Source organism: Oculina patagonica, chromosome 4 (genome assembly GCF_052425735.1).
Source record: "Oculina patagonica isolate OP01 chromosome 4, crgOcupat, whole genome shotgun sequence".
Taxonomy (NCBI): domain Eukaryota; kingdom Metazoa; phylum Cnidaria; class Anthozoa; order Scleractinia; family Oculinidae; genus Oculina; species Oculina patagonica.
The window spans coordinates 15289829-15310396 of record NC_135761.1 but is presented as its reverse complement, the minus strand read 5'-3'; the positions used below and the strand labels follow the sequence as shown (position 1 = coordinate 15310396).

At 38.6% G+C, this 20568-nt stretch overlaps 1 protein-coding gene across 1 annotated transcript in view; it reads right to left on the bottom strand.

Moving 5' to 3' along the window:
- Positions 1–20568, bottom strand: part of LOC144649607 (uncharacterized) — a 35459-nt gene that overhangs the window by 5795 nt on the left and 9096 nt on the right. Inside the window, exons 7-13 of the mRNA XM_078509133.1 lie at positions 19697–19920; positions 18729–18942; positions 13176–13435; positions 12833–12995; positions 9526–11843; positions 9117–9162; positions 7423–7665 (exon numbers count right to left, since the gene is read on the bottom strand). Coding sequence (XP_078365259.1) covers positions 7423–7665; positions 9117–9162; positions 9526–11843; positions 12833–12995; positions 13176–13435; positions 18729–18942; positions 19697–19920 — 3468 coding nt within the window. The remainder of the gene's footprint in view (positions 1–7422; positions 7666–9116; positions 9163–9525; positions 11844–12832; positions 12996–13175; positions 13436–18728; positions 18943–19696; positions 19921–20568) is intronic.

Genomic DNA, 20568 nt, shown 5'->3' with positions numbered 1-20568 from the left:
ACACATATAGCAGTCAATTTACCACCTTCATTGATTATATGAGTCTTTGCTAGTGGGTTTCTTATAGTTACAATATTGATTCCTTTGTCTCTCACAGTCGCTCTCCTTATCACTCCTACGAAAGCCCTTCTTGACAGCCTTAGTTCTTAAGTTACAACAACATAATAAAACAAATGATATGTACTTACATTGCCTAAATCATACTAGTTTTGTATTTATTTCGAGCACAAAATTTTGTGCTTCGTTATGCAAGTAACTATTAAATCGAATTTTTCTTGAAGGTATGCACTATACTCCAGTAGTGTTGGGTCTGTGGCCGGAACTCTGCCACGACCGCATAGGTATTCAGCTGGTTTGCCTCTAGGTTTGTCTTATTCACTGAGGGGCGAAACCGTACTACTCGTGGTTATAATATGGCAAACTTAGTAAACCGACTGAATGTCTATATACGTTTAAAAAAATTCAATTCAGTTATCTTCAGTTAAATTCAATTCAGTTATCATCTATTCCCACTAAGTCGTAAAGAGAAACATAGGAAAAACATGATACGTACCTTATTGTTTTCGGTGTTTCGACTATTGAACACCCTACCACCAAGTCGAGGTACGCGTCGTTGTTATGTTTCAAATATATCGAATTAGTCAAAACATCCCACAAGTAATAAAAAAATGATCGGCGTTGGGAGCACGCAGTTAGAGATAAGCTTTTCTTATTTTATTTGTTATTACTTTTTAATATGTATACGTTCATTGCTTGTTCTTATTCATCGGAGTGAGCTAGAGGACTAGCTCAATCTAAGAGGGGAGTAATGTAAAACAACAAAATACAAGCAATGAAACGTTATAAATATTTTAATATTATCTTGTTTAACTTATTATGGTATTAGGGATTTTGTTTGGGAAGTAATAATGTTTTGGAATATCATCTTACGATTTTTGAGGGTTTATTGTTGGAAAAGAAAAGCTGGTATCTTAGTTAGCGCTTGTGGCCACCTGCTATGGTTAAGCCACCTGTTGTTTTTAGCGCATTAGTAAACTTGATGTGAACCTCTATAAAGACTTTTAGCTATAATGGATATCTGTTGTAAATAAGATTTTTAGTAGAAATAATGATTAACTATCCAATGGCCAGAACCAATGCGGAATATCAGTTGTCACTCGCTAATATTTCGAACGCTTGTTAGTTTTCCACCTGTTATTTTAGTCGCCTACGCCCTTCGCTTCAGTAAACAGAGCTATGATCTCATTGTTTTTGTTCAGAACTCGGTGCGCTTCGCTTGGTTCCGACCTAGCCCAAATCCGCCTTCTCTTCAAGTTCATTAGCTATTCACCGTTATAACCAATCCGTTAACTCAAAACTTGTTTAATTATTACTTAAGTTTTTCTGAGGTAACCACCGTTACCTTCCATTGGTTCTGAGCCTGGAAATTCTATCCTGGACGTGTTAACTTAGCTAAAATTAGCGTTGATGCAAGTTCTGTGATAATCCCTTGTAAAATAACTAATAAATAGAGTTGATTAACTGTAAACCGTCAGAGTTAGAGAAAGAATTGTAAAACCAGAGACTAGTGTATTACATTAAAGAAGATCCAGCAAAAATCTTGATGTCATGGCCTAGCTTTGAGTGTTGGAGTAGAGTCGCTAGTCCCCGACAAAACTCAACTTCAACAAGGTGGTGGAGTCCCGCGTCTCGTCTCGTGTACAGCAAAAAAGTACGCAAGTTGATTGTCTTTGTGAAAATGGCATAATCTTGCGCGGAGGACAAGCTTGATTGCTTCCTGCCCTCTTTGACTGAAGGGAATGTGAGCAGGCGGACGCTTTATTTATTACGGGTGCTTTGCTCGTTGCCACCGACCCTGACACTGAGAACGATAACACAATAACGAAACAAGCTAAACGGGATAACAAAGCGCAACGCTTTAATTGAACTGAACTTTGAAGCTAGTTCTTCAGAAGAAGAAGCCGACGCGTGAGCGTCATCTTCCCCAGTACCCAGAAACAGGAACCAGGTTGGCAACCAGTACGCAGACGGTACATCAGGAACAAGCCAGGAGAACTAGGGATAAACTCAGGACAATCAAGGTGGAACCAGCAGTGGAACTTGCTCTATTGGGAAGAAGAAAATGGAAATACCTCAAGATAAGCCAAACAAGCGATTAGGCATGTAAGACTGTTGTCATTACCTGTAATTTTACTTTACGGGTTGAAATTACGTTTGCTTTAACTTAATTTATTTTATTTCTTTGTTTATTTTTCTTTTACTTCCATATACCTAACTTCGTATAAATGTTTTATTAGTACTCGCTTATTTTGTTACCGTTGGCGTACCAACCACATTTGTAGGAGTGATAGGCATACGTGACAGTTAAAGTTTATGCCACCTAAACAAGGCCCCTCCAAACAAATTGCTACGCGTTCTCAAACAAAACCAAAAAGTCCACTTAACCAGGCTCAAACAGAGAACGATACTTGTGTTTGTGAAGATCAAATATCTGTCATGGATCCAAAACAAAAAGAAGAACTGGAAAAGTTGTTTGACACTTTCATTACAAAAATGCAAGGTGATATAAATAAGGTGTCACACTACCAAAACAAACAATTGGATAAACTTAATTCCAAATTAGAGGACAAGCCTACAACACACGGCTTAAGGCCGGATAAATTCGACGGTAGTCCAGTTGATGACGCGGCAGCCTGGCTGGACAATTTTCAAAGAATTGCAAAACTCAATAATTGGTCAAATGAGATGCAATTAAATGCCTTTCCTCTATATTTAAAAGGAATTGCACATGCGTGGTTCCTCGCTTTACCTCCAGAAACTAGTGGCGATTTGGCAGCCCTTTTTGAAGCCTTTCAAGCGCGCTTCGCGGCTGGTCCGCAAGATTGGATTTTAAGCCAACAGTTAAGCGCCCGAAAGCATGCTATAGGAGAGCCAATTGACGACTATATTGCTGACATATCGCGCCTTTCTAAACGCCTTAAGCTCTCGGATAAGGAAACTATGCGTTATTTTATTGAGGGACTACAAGGGGACCTACAAGCGCATGTTTCATTGGGACAACCCAAAACCTTTCAGGAGGCTGAGTCTTTAGCGCGCATGAAGGATATAGTAAATAAGCGACAGGGCGTATCGGATACACAACAACTTATATCACAACTGAAAGCAATGTTCGCAGAATTTAAAGGGAAGACCACGGAAAGCACTAAGGTTATCGCTGCTGCTGCGCCTTCTCCAGGCCCATCAGCGGGTGATAGACGATTTGACGAGTTGTCTAACCAAATGTGTCAGTTACAGAGACAGATACAACAACAACAACTAAATGCCCAATATGCAATGGCTGCTTATGATCATCCCCCTGGGTCATGGTACCCCTTTCCCACTAGGAATTGGCAGGGAGATACCAATCAACAACTAGCTCAGTTACAGAAAAGAATCATCCGTTTAGAGAACGAGTTACCGCGGTATCACAATCCGCGTTATTCGGAATATCGCACATATGGGCGATACAACAGGAGTAGCGAAGATACCAATGCTAGGGAATCATTTCCGTCTGCCTACCAGCCGCGCACTCCTCCACTAGCATTGGAGGCACCACCTCGTTTCAGAAACCAATCTAACCAGGGAAACGCCTAAGGACTCTTGTTGGTACCCCAAGAGTCCCCATAGGCAACAGAAATGTTTGTAAATATAATACAGCCAAATTTAGAAAAGCAAAATCTTATACATATAGGACAGAAAACGTAATGAATAATCATTTTAGTGAGAAGCAAAAGCACAGTTTTGTTACTAATAGTTTTTCTTTTAAGCGTCCATCTTTCAGGCGCAACAATTTCGCTCATAATGCAGGTGTAAATAGTGTGTTTGATTGTCGCGGTAAATCGCCTGTTGTGGCTAATCATAAGAATAGCTCAGATGTAAGTTCCACTGATTCGCCTATTTTGGATAATACGGTTTTCGCGAGACCGACATTACCAGCTAGGAATAGGGAGTCAGTTGCACGACATTTGACTGATCTGACTAATCCAATATGTAGTCTATGTACATATTTATCCGCGACAAATAGTGACAGTCACCATATCCTTGTTGATAAAACAATTCCAACGTTGGACAGAAGTAAACAAACAGGAACAAATACAAAACGTTTTGAAACAAATACATATGTAAACGCGCGCGAACATCCTTCAGACGTTATAATTGACCGGGAAAGTTATAACAAAATGTCAATTTGTCCCGATGGAAACATTGATGCGGGCGTTAATGTGACCATTGATGAAAATAATAGTAACCACGTGGATAAACTAAAAAGAAACCAAAAATTTATTAAAGATGCAATTGCAGCAAGTCAAACAAAGAATTTTGAGGAGACAAGAGATGATAATGGTTTGACATACGATTATACAGTAAGAGAAAACAAATCTACTAGATTATTGAACGATGTGTCGGACGAAACTTATTCTATAAATGAAAATATACAAATGTCTCCTCAATTACCGGAACTTAACAGTTCCGATGCGGTTGTAAAAGCTTACATACCAGAACAAATTAGACACGACGGAAATATAAATTATTCTCATATACCGGAACTAAACTGTTCCGATGCGGATGTAAATTTATTTTACATACCAGAACCCAATCGCAACGATGGCGATATAGATTCTACTTACAAAGCAGACGAAAGTTATAACTCAAATGTGTACACAATTGCTCCTTTCGGTGCTGACAATATAAATTTTGATTCTGAGACAACAAACAATGGGGAGCTTGATGAAACAGTGAAAGTTAGCTCAAATGAAATTACGACTGACTCTTTTCTCCCTGACTTGCCCGGCCAAGCAAGTCAGGAAGAGTTGATGCATGTTACGGCGGGAAATACACAGCAATTGGACAATTCAATGCAAAGCGAAGTAGCGGAAATAGCGCTTTCTGATCATTACGTATCTCAACCTAGATTGCCTACTTATGAGGAAGCTTTGACCTTTCCTAGTTTAAGCGAATATTTGAGAGATAATCCTATGACAGATGAAATAGCAAAAGTTTTCAATTTTCCAGCACAGCATCCTCCACAGGAACCAATTAATTATGACAGAGATTTTCTCCAGGCGACATTACAAACCAAACTACACAGTCAGCAAAGCACTGCAAATCAAATTTCCTCGAACCATTTTTCCAATGCGGAGGTAAATGCGATGTCCCAAAAGCCATGGACAGTTGAAATTTGTAAGAATGAGCCACCACCAAATACATTCTTCATGCCACAGAAACGTGAACCTCCTGATAAATTACTAATTTAGCCTTGTATTAATAGGGAGAATCACTGATTACCCAACATTGTTTTCTTTCTTATTTACGCAAAGTTTAACCTAAAGAAACGCTTAGTAGAAATAAAACAAGCACCACAACAAATTGACTTTAACAACAACTCAAAAAAAAAAAAAAAAAAAAAAAAAAAAAAAAACTAAACATGAAAAACAAACACATATAGCAGTCAATTTACCACCTTCATTGATTATATGAGTCTTTGCTAGTGGGTTTCTTATAGTTACAATATTGATTCCTTTGTCTCTCACAGTCGCTCTCCTTATCACTCCTACGAAAGCCCTTCTTGACAGCCTTAGTTCTTAAGTTACAACAACATAATAAAACAAATGATATGTACTTACATTGCCTAAATCATACTAGTTTTGTATTTATTTCGAGCACAAAATTTTGTGCTTCGTTATGCAAGTAACTATTAAATCGAATTTTTCTTGAAGGTATGCACTATACTCCAGTAGTGTTGGGTCTGTGGCCGGAACTCTGCCACGACCGCATAGGTATTCAGCTGGTTTGCCTCTAGGTTTGTCTTATTCACTGAGGGGCGAAACCGTACTACTCGTGGTTATAATATGGCAAACTTAGTAAACCGACTGAATGTCTATATACGTTTAAAAAAATTCAATTCAGTTATCTTCAGTTAAATTCAATTCAGTTATCATCTATTCCCACTAAGTCGTAAAGAGAAACATAGGAAAAACATGATACGTACCTTATTGTTTTCGGTGTTTCGACTATTGAACACCCTACCACCAAGTCGAGGTACGCGTCGTTGTTATGTTTCAAATATATCGAATTAGTCAAAACATCCCACAAGTAATAAAAAAATGATCGGCGTTGGGAGCACGCAGTTAGAGATAAGCTTTTCTTATTTTATTTGTTATTACTTTTTAATATGTATACGTTCATTGCTTGTTCTTATTCATCGGAGTGAGCTAGAGGACTAGCTCAATCTAAGAGGGGAGTAATGTAAAACAACAAAATACAAGCAATGAAACGTTATAAATATTTTAATATTATCTTGTTTAACTTATTATGGTATTAGGGATTTTGTTTGGGAAGTAATAATGTTTTGGAATATCATCTTACGATTTTTGAGGGTTTATTGTTGGAAAAGAAAAGCTGGTATCTTAGTTAGCGCTTGTGGCCACCTGCTATGGTTAAGCCACCTGTTGTTTTTAGCGCATTAGTAAACTTGATGTGAACCTCTATAAAGACTTTTAGCTATAATGGATATCTGTTGTAAATAAGATTTTTAGTAGAAATAATGATTAACTATCCAATGGCCAGAACCAATGCGGAATATCAGTTGTCACTCGCTAATATTTCGAACGCTTGTTAGTTTTCCACCTGTTATTTTAGTCGCCTACGCCCTTCGCTTCAGTAAACAGAGCTATGATCTCATTGTTTTTGTTCAGAACTCGGTGCGCTTCGCTTGGTTCCGACCTAGCCCAAATCCGCCTTCTCTTCAAGTTCATTAGCTATTCACCGTTATAACCAATCCGTTAACTCAAAACTTGTTTAATTATTACTTAAGTTTTTCTGAGGTAACCACCGTTACCTTCCATTGGTTCTGAGCCTGGAAATTCTATCCTGGACGTGTTAACTTAGCTAAAATTAGCGTTGATGCAAGTTCTGTGATAATCCCTTGTAAAATAACTAATAAATAGAGTTGATTAACTGTAAACCGTCAGAGTTAGAGAAAGAATTGTAAAACCAGAGACTAGTGTATTACATTAAAGAAGATCCAGCAAAAATCTTGATGTCATGGCCTAGCTTTGAGTGTTGGAGTAGAGTCGCTAGTCCCCGACAAAACTCACTTCAACAATTGTCACCATGTCTGGCACGAAGAGTTGGGAGAGTTGTACTCAGTCGGTATAACGGCTTACACGGGTAATAACTTCACAACAGACTGGCCGGCTCTTCTTGAACTAAAACGCTGTTAATAAGAATGCTCTATTAGCAGACACTGTGCACTAGTTCTTCTCCGAGTGGCTTGGCCGAGTTGTCGGCTGAGTGTAGCACGAGCTCGAGATTAATCATCGTCAAATCAAAACTTTGCAGAGTAATTTATGAACTGAGCTCGCTCTACGTCTGCGATAAACTTACCAGTAGTCCCAGCCGGTACAATTTCTCTCAAGTGTTCGACCACATCAAGCCTGTCTGAAGATCTAGCCTTCCTTACAAAGCAACGAATCAAGCCCTTGGTTTCGACATCAGGCTCCTTCAAACTGGCTTGGTCTAGGTAAAGACTCTTTTTTAGTTGAAGCACAACCTCTTTGCAATCACTTGTCTCTGACAAAAGGGATTCTTGGACGGCACCAGGAAGAGCAAGCGTGTTTTCGTCATTTGCTATGAAAGAAAATAATATTTATCGAACCCTATGTTTTTAATATTGCCTTTAATTTTCAGAGAACGGTATTCGACCGAAAAGTGTGTATCCTTTCGTTTTTGTTGGCCAGCTCACGCTAAGACCTTCAACATTTACATTTTAGGAGGGAGTGGATAGCGACCATTCGCTTATGTTTAGGCACAATAATTTAATGTCATTTTTCACAGTGGTGAAAGTACTTAGGAAAAAAAGTAAGAGGCACCGTGAAGGTATTCTGTGGGCTTCTAGCGCATTACAACTGAGTAGTTAATTTTTTGCACGGCAGTTGGGCATAATGCAAGATGAGAAAGCCCGCGGTACCTAAATAGACTTTCGTATAGTGTCATCGTCCAGGTGAGAGTACCGTAAACACCCGCAGATAAGCCGCACCCTGAATTTAGCAACTCAAAATTTGAAAAAAAAAACGTTTTTTGAAAGTAAATCAAGGAAAATCCAAAGTCGAGTCTTTAGAAGTCTTCTTCATCGAATGTAAACTCACTAAACATTGAAACGGAAAATACTCTAAAAAAAAAGTCTTACCTACAATGTCTGCTCTTTAATATAATGAACACCAACTTTAACATATGGTTGACCTTTTTTTGGTATTTGTTGGCAGGTATTTTTTCATTAAACACAGTTTTTCCATGGATTTTTGTGTGACAACCAGAACGTAACGTGCGTTTGCAAAACGTTCGTAGCTTAGTAACCAAAAAGAACTGTTGTTGGTTTGACTGAGGTTTCGACAACCTGAGCAGAGGCCAACTTCAGAGTCAAGTAAAAAGTTTTGTCAGACGATGATGTTATAAGTCTGGTCCGTTAAGACTGAATGGTCAGTTTGCCGTGACTTACCGGTACCTAACAAACGACTTATTAACGGCGTGAACAAACGGTCCGCAAACGGAACAACTTGATTTTACTAACAATAGACGGATCGAAACTGACCAATTACTGTTGACAAACTTTACACAAGCCAAACAACTAATAACATCAAAGCAAACTGTCCGATCAGTTTCAACGGACCAGTTTTACAACAACATCGACTGACAACAACAAATCACTTGACTCTGAAGATGACTACTGCTCAGGTTGCGAGGATTAAAAATTATCGAGGGTTTAATTTCTCTTGCATAATTTTTTTTATATCTTATGTTTTGTGGAGTTTGAGATAAGACGACGTCAAGACTTAAGGACAGAAAACATAAAAAAGAAATCCTCATTGAAAAGTTAAAATACTGAAACCAAAATTCACGCTAATCCTGGATTAGCTTAATCGTGCTTTGAACAACCCGGTCCAGATCTTTTCAGAACTACTCTCACCTAGACGATCACACTATACGAACTACTGATACTCCTGGGTTCAAACCATTTACTATAAATAAACCAAGTTATACAGAAATATAAAAACAGCTATAGATTAGGATAAGACACTTACCTTCTTCCAAAGTAGAAAGTCTTCCATCGTGTGTACCAAGTCTTAACTGTCACAAATAAACGGAATGATTTTAAAGACTAAGCAGTTCTCATCTTTTAGGCCTAACACTACTCAAAACGAGAATGACTCCAGCAATGGATGTTTTAATGTCAACACATAATGAACTGTTATCACCAGACCATTTCTAAGACATGCTATTGCCCGTCGCTTTCTCTCGGATTGTAGGAATATCGACAAGAGAATGTTATTTGTTCTCGTGCCTGCGCTTATTTTGCTTGTTTGGGTAATCCGAGAACCAAAATAAGGCTATACGAAAATCATGTTGGTTTTACCGTTGTTAATTATTGGATTTATTTACTGACTTTCGCAGCCATTATTATATTAAAAACTCTTAAGAAGGTTTATTTACCTGTTCACCAAGAGATGTAAACCAAGCTGAGCAGTACGTAGCACTAACCCTTACACTCTGGGCAGAAGCACTCCTTGTACAAATTACGTTCCGAGAGGCACAGCACAACTCGGATTCAGACCAGAAGTGCAGACATTCCTCTTCCTTGCAACCTCCTGTGCGATGCGTATCGCAGAACTCCACGGCACTTCCTTGACAGCACACTGGGCAGATCACACCCATTTTATATCTTATATTTTTCAGCCAACAGAACTGATTACGCATGCACTCAAGAATCAAGCCTAATTGCCGACACAGAGCACGGGTACGGTCAAAACTTGCAGTGTTAAAATCCGTCGACGACGTATCAAAATCCGTCGACAGCGTCATTCTTTGCTGTGAAACTTCCATTATCTCAGCGTTGGAATCCCCTCTGTGATAAACAACCTCAACGGAAGAAGAATGACAGAGAAGAATCACAGAGCAGTCTTCATCTCCAGATACGTGAAACCTGGCAAAGCCGTGGTACAACTTTGGGCTCTCTGGTCGCCAAAATTCTTCTTTTCCCCACTGATAGAACTGAAGCACCAGTCGGGGAAACAAGCCTGGAGGAACTTGACCAGAGTCAAATTTGAAAAAGAGAGAGGGAATTTGTGCAGATGCAACCAACTTCGTAATGGCCTGAGGTGGATGTGACTTCAACATGGATGGCACTAGGTACTGCTTGATGCAAGATGCATCTGACAAGGGCCAAGGACACAGTAAGCTGAATTTCTCCATGATTGCAATAAGGCTTTCAGATGTCACTTTATCGCGAATCAAAGGCCTCCAAACATGCTCTAGAAGCGTTTCCTCCAAGATTCCTTCTGTCTCAAGCTTACACCATAGGTTTAAAAATTTCTTCTCTTTCGAGTCGTAGGGCCTGACGGTAATCACCTTCTTGAATACGTCAATCAGCCATTGAGGATCCAAGACCACCACATTATTTAGCTCTGGAGTGTCATCAAAATGGATCAAAATTCGTAGATCATGCAAAAAGTTTAACAATGTTAGGATCTCATTATCGTCGTTAATGTCGCACACTTCGGATGCAATGTGTCTTGCTTGTGCAAGAGAAATACATTTGTGCCCTCCTTTCCTTGCTATTTGAAGAGCTTTCTCATATTTTAACCACTTGACAGGGATAACTTCATTAATGTGCGGTAGTTCCTTAGCAACATCAAGTACTGCCTCTCGCAGACGCGTGACTTCTCCGCATTCAAATTCACTGCCTGACTTGGTGTTGTCAACAACAAACACATCAGACAATTGGGGACCGTATGGCTTGTTTTTTAGGGAACCAAATATCTCGACGGCCAGTTCTCGAGGATCACGACCATCGTGAGGTTTGTCTGCATGAGTGCACACTAAGAAAACTGCCGGAAAACTGTTCACCAACCCTTCAGTTTCTACATCATCGTTTTCATCCTCACTTGCTAGGGAAGCCACGGAAGTCATCCAAAAATCTAAATAATCCACATTCTTTTTCGGATTGAAGCTGTCTTCAATTTTCGTGTATACTCCTTGCTTCACCAGAGGTTTGGCCGTGTCATGTGGATTTTGGCTGAGGTCATAAACCAAAAAGTAGATGGCTCTTGCTGTGAGAAATAGCGGATGTGTCTCATAGTAAACCGACTGCCCTGCAAAATCCCAGAAAATTGAATATATGTCATCTTCATCTTCTAGCACATCATGTTGGAGTAACTTTTCAGTTATGTAAGCTATATCTTCAAAATCTGGCAATTTTGTGCTGATAAGAACATCGTTTTCTTGACTCAATTTGTCTGTATCTCTTGCTTGTAAATGAGGCTCATCTATGATGTCGGTGGGTGCTGGATCTTCTGGCGTGTCAATCGGGCCTGGGTCTCCTGATGACTCACCGAGTTGTGTTCCCATTAGCATATCAGTGATTTCAGAATCGAAGCTTCTTGCACTATCAACAGCTTCTCTACGCTTAGTAACGCTTTCTTCTTTCTTCAATCTTCCCGCGACCAATCGTGCTGCATGATGCTCAAACAAAATGGCTGCTGTATCACACTCTGCTTCTTCATCCTTCTTCCCTGTAACCCAAGTTTCGGTGGTCACTTTGAAATCGTAACGATCCACATCAATACCCACAGTGCTGTCCTCCTCAGGGTTAAAACGTATTCCCATCAAGGACTTCTTTAAGCTGGTTTTTCCGGAACGGGCTTGCCCGATCAACATCAATGGCACCCTCTTGACACACGATTCACCTTCCGCCAAGGCATTGTTAAAGGCTTCCAAGGCTAAAGTACCACGCGCAAGAATCTCTGGAGGAACTGTGACAAATAGATAAAATGTGCGAATGCTATAAAAACAACAGCATCACCAATGCCTACATATTATGTAATAAATACTCTTACATTACCGAGACATCATCAGGCATCAATAACAAATTAGTTCAAAGCTTGTACCTGTTATCCCCTTTTCAGTTGCATTTTTGGTGGCGATCGCTACTTCCGTGATTTTTTAACAGCCGTGAAATGTTAACGCTACTTTCTGTTGTTATTTTTGAAACTTTGCGGTAATTAGCTAGCATATTCCTAACTATACCGCAAATAAAAGTAAATTCCTTTATAGTAAATAATAAAGATGGTAAATTTTAAGCTCGGTAATAAATAATGAAGATGAAGTATTCAACATGACACGAGCATGGGACAAAAAAACTGAGTCCCCGACGGAAATCGAACCCATGGCCTCCCAGATACCGGTTGGGCGCTCTAACCAACTAAGCTACGAGCGACTCGTTGTGAGCTGGGCCATTTTTACTAGGTTGATAAGTGACACGCGTCCTGCATACTGCTTGGATCAGAAATGTCGAATTCATCAAGTTTGTAGTAAATAATAAAGATGGTAAATTTTAAGCTCGGTAATAAATAATGAAGATGAAGTATTCAACATGACACGAACATGGACAAAGAAAAACTCTGAGTCCCCGACGGGAATCGAACCCATGGCCTCCCAGATACCGGTTGGGCGTTCTAACCAACTGAGCTACGAGCGACTCGTTGTGAGCTGGGCCATTTTTACTAGGTTGATAAGTGACACTCGTCCTGCATACTGCTAGGATCAGAAATGTCGAATTCATCAAGTTTGTAGTAAATAATAAAGATGGTAAATTTTAAGCTCGGTAATAAATAATGAAAAAATAAATTCCTTTATAGCTACATACCGCGGCTCTGAGGTAAACAATGATACTATTTAAACCGTGTGTAAGGTTACCGAAAACAGTATAACTGAATTTGATTAAAATAACAAAAATTCTTACCTTTTGTAGTCGATTCCTTTCTCTTTATTTCATGAACAACCAAGCCTTGAACTTCCTTTACAAACTGCAGAAACTCGGGTAGTTTCTTCAGTATGTCCTTTGGTTCCCAGCGTCCACTACTCAGTTGTTTGTCCCACTCTTTGCAATGTAAATGGAGGTCAGTCTACATTAAAAGAGAAACCCGATGTAAAGCACAAGCGTAAGTAATATCAGACGTAAGCAATCATGTATGGAGTGTGAAGCTTTCATGTGCATTGACTGAGACAATAGAGAGATTAGCATCGACCAAGAAGGTCATGCGAATCTGAAAACATCAAGAGGATAAAGTTGTCCAAATCATTACCGATTCTCTAGATCGCTCCTCTGCTACATCACCGCGCCACGAACTCTCCTTCGATAAAATAATACTAAATCCTGGCTTAGTAGTGTACACAGTTCGTTTGGATGATCGCTTATAGATTAAATGAAATCCCTCGGGTATTTCCTCCTCCGGAAGACGTAGTCCAAAAGGATCATCTTTTGTCAAAATCAGTCCTGACAGATATCGTGACAAAACGCGTCTTACGTCCTCACTGGGTACATAGTGACTAGCCTCAGCATTTTCTATGACAAAACAAACATGAAATCTAAGATAAAACAATAATTAATTATATAGGAAAATCTCATTTGCATTTACTTTCAACACACTTAATTAATATACGCGTCTACCGTAACTAGTTTCGTCAGAAGACCTCGTCAGTTGGTAGCCATATTACTTAGACACTGCAGGTTTGTCCTTGGTTTTTGCAGACTGTTTTCTTGACTTAAAGTGCTACTATGATCAAATTTTCACCCCTTGAAATTTTAGGCGTTTCATAAAATATTCAACGAAAGATTCAAAATGGCGTTTTTCGTTTTCAAATATCTTTTTTAGTTCCAGAGATATTAAAGCTAAAAAAAATCGTAAAATATGCAAATTAGGGGATTGAAGACGTCATCTACTCAACCCAGTTTTATCGCAAGTACAAAAATTGAATTATCTCAGTAATTTTTCTGCATAGACCAATGAAACTTGGCAGACTAATAGCTCTGCAGCTGACACACTTACACGTATAATAACATTATGTTACCATGGTAACTAACTATTTTCCAGTCCCCATGAATTTGTTTTTAATATTTTAGAATTTTTCAGTTCGGAAGGCCAAGACGCCTGTCTAATCTATTCATATGCTTGTCACATCACGCATGTTAAGTATCATCGGCAAATATCGAAAAGAAATACCAGGATTGGCCAGAAAAGCCTTTAGCATCGGGGGATCTGGAACCTACTATTTTGCCATGGTAACCAAATTGTTAAGTTCATATTGTGCAACTCAACTAGCAGAGTATTACTGCCAAAAATCAGAGAATTGCGATATAAATTGGCTAAGTTATCGCTTTCTTCATATTTGATCAAAATTTGGTTGAGTCTATGACGTCACAACTTTGCTAATTTGCATATTTTAAAAACTTGAATATCTCTGGAACGAAAAGAGATATTTGAAAACTGTAAACAGCATTTTTCTTCACATATGGAGTACTTTATAATATTTTAAAACGGCTACGAAAGGAAACATGCGAATTTCATCACAGTAGCACTTTAACTTGGTTAAAGATTGGTCGAGTTCGCGTTGAGTTATTCAGCGTTTACCGCTGTTTTAATCTTTTTTAAAATATTGAATTCGAACTTGCAAGTTTTGTACAAGCCTTATGGTGGATTTCCGCTGACGCTTAATTTTTTACGTCCGTGAAAAAATTTAGAGACAATGTATAAACGGCTTGCGTAAACGTGTACGCAAGCCGTTGATACATTGTCTCTAACTCGTTGAGTTGAGTTGTATCAGAAAATGAACTCGTTCGCTGCGCTCACTTGTTCATTTTCTGATACTACTCAACTCGTGAATAAGAATCGTACGCGCGCAATTTCCATGGAGTAATCTCTATTTCCTGCTTTTAACCTTAAACCGCCACGATACTTGCACCTTGCTACTAGTTTTAAATCTATGGACAGTATTCCTCAAGCAGAAATTTAACAAATTGACATCAGTTTTTTATGGGTCTGTCCTGTTATTAATCGGGCGTGGCCGATTTATAGTTTACCCTTTGGTCGTCCTAGACGATAGTCTCCTGTCGGCTAAAAATGACGGGGATAGCCTGGGCCAATCGGTTTCATTTCAGTTTTGACATTAAATCGTTGTAGGAACACTGGGTCGACTTTTGGGGTAATCTGCAATCTGGTTCTCTTCTTTGCTTCGGCGGGAGGACAGAGATAAAAGCTTAAGGGGTAAAGTACTAATAATCGCCATTGTGAAACTGTAGTTGCTTTGACAAGTTGAAGCTATTTTTGTAAATAAAAGGGGTAACGTCATTCATGTCACGCAATGTTTTTGTGGGAAACTTTGAAACTAGACGCTTTGCTGGTTTCTACAAATAGCAGTGTGATCTGGCGGTACATTTTTTTGAGGCGGACTCCACTTTACAACTATTTTTTATATATTTAGCAAGAAGTATGTCGATTTTCATTTCCGAACAGTTGGGCGTCAAAGTCGCCTGTCACAAAGAGTAGAATGTTTGCACAACTTGGTTTGGATGTATTTTAGATTTGACTAGTGACGTTTATAATAGTAAGACACTTCTCAAGACGTCAGCAAAACATTGGCAATGTACAGTATTGGTGTGAACTTGAATGGAATTTTTTACGAGATCAGTAAAGCTATCGAATGAAAAGATGACTTGAAAATGAAAACTTCGAATAATTATAATTAAATACCAATTGAATTTTAGATGAGAAATTCCGGAAGTGACATCTGTGTTCAAAATAGGAATTTTTGTACAACTTTAAGTTCCGAAAAAAAAGACCACATGTTTTGTAAAAATCACAGACAAACATGATCAGGAAAACAAAACAGGCCAATGGGTTTTATTCACGAAAATGCAACTTTCTTAAGAAAGAGTTTGTAAACAAGACAATGGAATCGAATTACATTTCACACGAAATTTGCATACATTTGAACTTGCAAAAAAGAAGTATCTCTGCCGAGACATAATAGCGAGACCTTAAATTAATAATTATTGTATTCTGATCTGATTGTTATTTTTTATGCATTAACTATTTGAAAGTGGTTCTCATCGATGAAAACAAAACGGTTTTTCATTCACTGCTTGAAGTATTTATAGACGTGAGAACATTCGCTTAATCAAATTACATTCTGCACGAAATATTTTGTATCCATTTGTCCCGAAACTTTGAGGAAATTGAAATCTTTGTGGACAGTACTGCATAAAAGCAGTTCATAGAATTGAATAAAAAGATAAGAACCATATTGATAAAGGAAATTTTAAAACTTTATTTTGGCTCATTTTGACGAAATTCAGGATTTTCAAAGACTGCCAGTAAACGGCTGTATCTTGTCTGTCTCTAACGATTTTGCTACGGTTTCGAACGAGCTAATTTTTCAACATGATATCTTGGTAGCGGGCAGAAGTCGGTTCGTTCTAAATTTTTCAATACAGACCCTCTGTACAGTAAAAAACGTTTTGGGAACAAACCATTGTGAACTTATTTTCTATGTTGATCAGTAAGGCCATCCCAATAAAATGTTTCGTTTCCCATCGCCTCGTCTCTTGTGATGGTGGGTCGGTCGGTCGGGCCAAAAAAAGAAAGAAAAGAAAAAAGATGGAACGCTTGAAGGAAGAAAGCCTCGGGTTACGAATGCGAAAAGGTGGCTATTGCGTTCGTTATTTCCGTTATTCTTTCTTTAATAAAAATTTAAGGCAAGGACATCACATAATGTCAATTGTTGTTGATAAAACAAGATCGTGTGCTTGTAAATTAAAGTACTTGCTTCTTTGACTAGTGAATCTGCAATTTTTTTTTACTTTTTGAAAAAAATGGGTCGGTCGGGCGATGGGAAACGAAACATTTTATTGGGATGGCCTAAAAATCCTTAGTACGACATGGGGTTTGTTATCGTTAGTTCGTTAGTACGTTAATACTGCAAGGTGTATAACCTCAGAGAATTATTATCAAGTGTGTTTTGTTTTATGCGCGGTTTATACTCTAAGGTCTTGGTATGGGAGATCAAAATTAAGGCAAATTTCTGTTATTATCTGATTGCTTGGCACAGATTAGTACGATACTGAATTGGTTAGGAAATGTAAACAAACATTAAATTGAATGAGAGTAGAAAGGGAGGGACAGGTGGGGGTGAAAGGCTAAGGAGATGGAAAGGGAGGGAGAATTAAAATCCATGCTTGGTTATATCACGCAACCTTTGACTTCTGTTGTTTTCTCACAAGAACAAAACTTAAGGTGGGGTTCTACCTGAATTTGAATGGAACTTTAAGAGCTTTAAAGAAGGGATTGAAGAAAAGAATGGAAACACCTCCAAACAGTTGACCCCCTCGCAAGAGCACTCCGGGTTGTCAGGAGACTGTTTGGTGTCCGTCCACCAATTTTTAACTTCAAATTCAAATTTTAAAATCACATTAAATCTCCAATATTTCTTATTTGTTTAAATTTTACTAATCCTTTGAGAAAAATTAAAAAATTAACAAAATACTGCAAAACAAATATATATGGGATAAGTAAAGCTTTTTGGATTCCTTGAAACGCGGCTGAAATGGTTTTCAGTGTTTTCAAGCCCTTATACTTTGGGTCAGTACTACTATTCTTCACCAGTTGCTATTACAGTAATGGTATGAAACAAATACCTAATCATTGGTCAATAAGTTGTGATCATTTTCTTGACAATAGTAGTTACCTGATAAGGAGTTGTATACTGTTCCATTAAAGTGTAAGGGCTGGAAAATACTGAAATGCGTCAGCCACCTAAAGCGTTGGAAAAATTGGTCTTCAGGTAAAAACCCCGCCTTTATTAAGTATTGCGAAAAGGCTGCACTTTGCTAAGTGTTACAAATTTATATTTTCTAGACGTCTAGTTCAATCGTTTATTTGTATTGTGCGAAATATTTTTTATAAATTGAGACCATTATGTCATTAAGTAATAATGCAATCTTGAAAACATTCCAGATTTTCATTATTAAATAGAAACACGAAAAATTCAAATTTGGAAAAACAAGCCTGTCAAAATGACGTTGCCATGGTGATTTCAAGTTACTGGCACAATAACTAATCCTACCAAATTATTGCGAGATAAATTGTAGAAAAATGCGCAAAGTTTGGCAGCGTTTGGTTGAATCTTAAAAAAGTTATATGCGTCCAAAGTCAGCGCGGGCCTCAAAAGCTCCCCCCGGCCTGAATAGGTTTAAGTGACTGTTTTTCCAGTGATTTTTACTGTACTGTACCCTGCCTTTCAAGTCAAAACAGAAAGCTAATTATCAAGCGCCCGATTTTAAGCTTCTCAAGCTTCTCAAGCTTCTTGTTGATAATAAATTGCGTCATAACATTGTCAAAGTGTAGCGGCTCGTGGATCAACAACAAACTTTGACAATGTTGTGACTCAATTTATCATCAATAACAAGAAAGACGCATAAAAAACTGATGTCAATTTGTTTTTGACAAAAACAGGAAACCAAAACTGATTTTAAAACGAAGGAAAGAAATGCACGAGGAAGATGCAATTGCTGTACGGCCACAGGAGGTGTTGTGCGTAACCTTAATTTCCCCTCCCCACCTCATTCTGTCGCTATAAATAAAGATAATTTATCAAAATCATCATGAGGTGCCGTATTGTCCATTCAGAAATCGTTTTTTTCTTGAATGTTCCATTTTAAACACCTTCGCGTCTTGAGTCATCTTGAGAATTTAATTGTAAAGCGAAATATATACACTACTATGTAAAGCACGCACTGATTAAAAAATTACTCCGACGCCGACATTTACATCACAAAACATAGCAATCACGCCAAACGTCACCTGTTCGTCCACGAATGGTGAGTCTGCAATCAAATACGCAACCAGGAAATAAAATGTCGGCCTGCAAATATCGTCGAGATGGAAGAACCAGCCATCCTCGGCACCGTGACCGTGTAAGTTCATCTTCAAAGTGAATTTCCTCCAGAATGTTCTTGACGTCACTAAACGGGATTGGTATGTCCTCCAACTTGGCGTTCTCCTTTGCTACCCACACCTGTTAAGTAAAAACAATTAATTTGCGTTTACTTGTCTCGTCACCCTCACATCGCCTGGTGCATGATATGAATTCGAAGGCGATTATTTTTTAGCAAAAAATTCAACAACACATGCAAATCGAATAACTGAACGATAAAATGTTAAACAGTTAAAACATATTCAGTTCTTTTCAGTTGAATATATCGTTAGTGGGGGGGGCCCATATTTTTTTCTTCCCCCTTTCCCAAAAAAAATTTTTTTTTTTTTTAAAAATTTTTTTTTTTTTTTTTTTTTTTTTTTTTTTTTTTTTTTTTTTTTTTTTTTTTCCTTTTTAAATTTTTTTTCTTCCCCCCACGTACGTTAAAAAATCCCCCCCCCCTTGCTACGGCACTGGTTAGTGTCATTCATGAAATGCTTGGTTTCTCTGTGTTTTATGTTTATCTAAAAATAGTTTGTAGAAAGCGCTTCAATGGGTCTCCATGGGATCACGAAAAAACATGTTATAAGGTCTCCCCAGAGGGGGGGGGGGGGGTATGTTCCCTTGTTCCCAACAAAGATTTTCTTGTGTTCCCTAAAACGGTAATTCTTCGATTTTGGGTTTCCCTGTTCCCTTAAACAGCTTTTGTTCCCTTGTTCCCAAAAAGTTAACTGAAAACCCCGGGAGAGCCAATGTAATCCAAAACAAATAAAAACAGATAAAACGTTTGAAAGTTTGTTTAAGCAACCGGGCCCAACTACAGATCAATTTACCTTACACCTAAAAAAAAAAATACCTTACACCTTGTTTCAAAACAGCATGGAGATACGTATGTCAAGTCATATCTTGCGACATATTCAGTATATTCCCCAGGTGTCTCTTCGTAGTTTTTTCCTTTAAAGATATCCTCGACAAAATCCACTCCTTCTTTAATTTCAGCTCTCCAATAACTCCCTTCCGCCGTTCTTTGAAACTTTGCGGTTGCCTCCTCGATGCTCCAGGCTCCCTCAGCAGCTTTCTCTGTGAAAGATAACACAACTTCCTTTACTCGGCTACTGACAACTATCCGTCCTAGTACTGTGTGGACAGACTGTCGCATACATTGTTTCCAGGTACGCAATGGACATTTTGAGTTGTGTGATTTTATAACTCCTCGCTGTCATGTAATGAGCGAACGCTCTCTCCACCTGCTCCATATATTGCCCCTGCCTCGTCCCCAGTCGCTTGCGAATCGTTGGGAGAAAAGCGAAGGCGAAGGGAGACACTTCCCATCACCCACCACTCGCGCTTCGCGCTCGCTCCCAATCCTCCCACTCGCGACTCTCTATCAGAATCCGCGCACAATCGGCCTTGGAAAAGCCTGTGTAGGAGACATCGCCGTGTCTTAAACTATTCAAAATTTGTGCAAATTATATTTCAATCTCCATTGGTTTAAGGGTGACTATTGGGGTCATTTTGCCTATTGCGATAGTATTGCGATAGTCGAATTACTATTGCAATACTATTCTCATTCATAATTATGACGCGGAATTCAGAAGGGAAGTCCGGGCGAATTTTCTTATACTCTCGCGCTACGTCGCCGAAGCCCAACCACGTGCTTTAGTTGTTTCGTTGTTTATTTTCTCAAGTTTATGGCTGTACCTACCCTGCCGCTGCTGTTTAACTAGA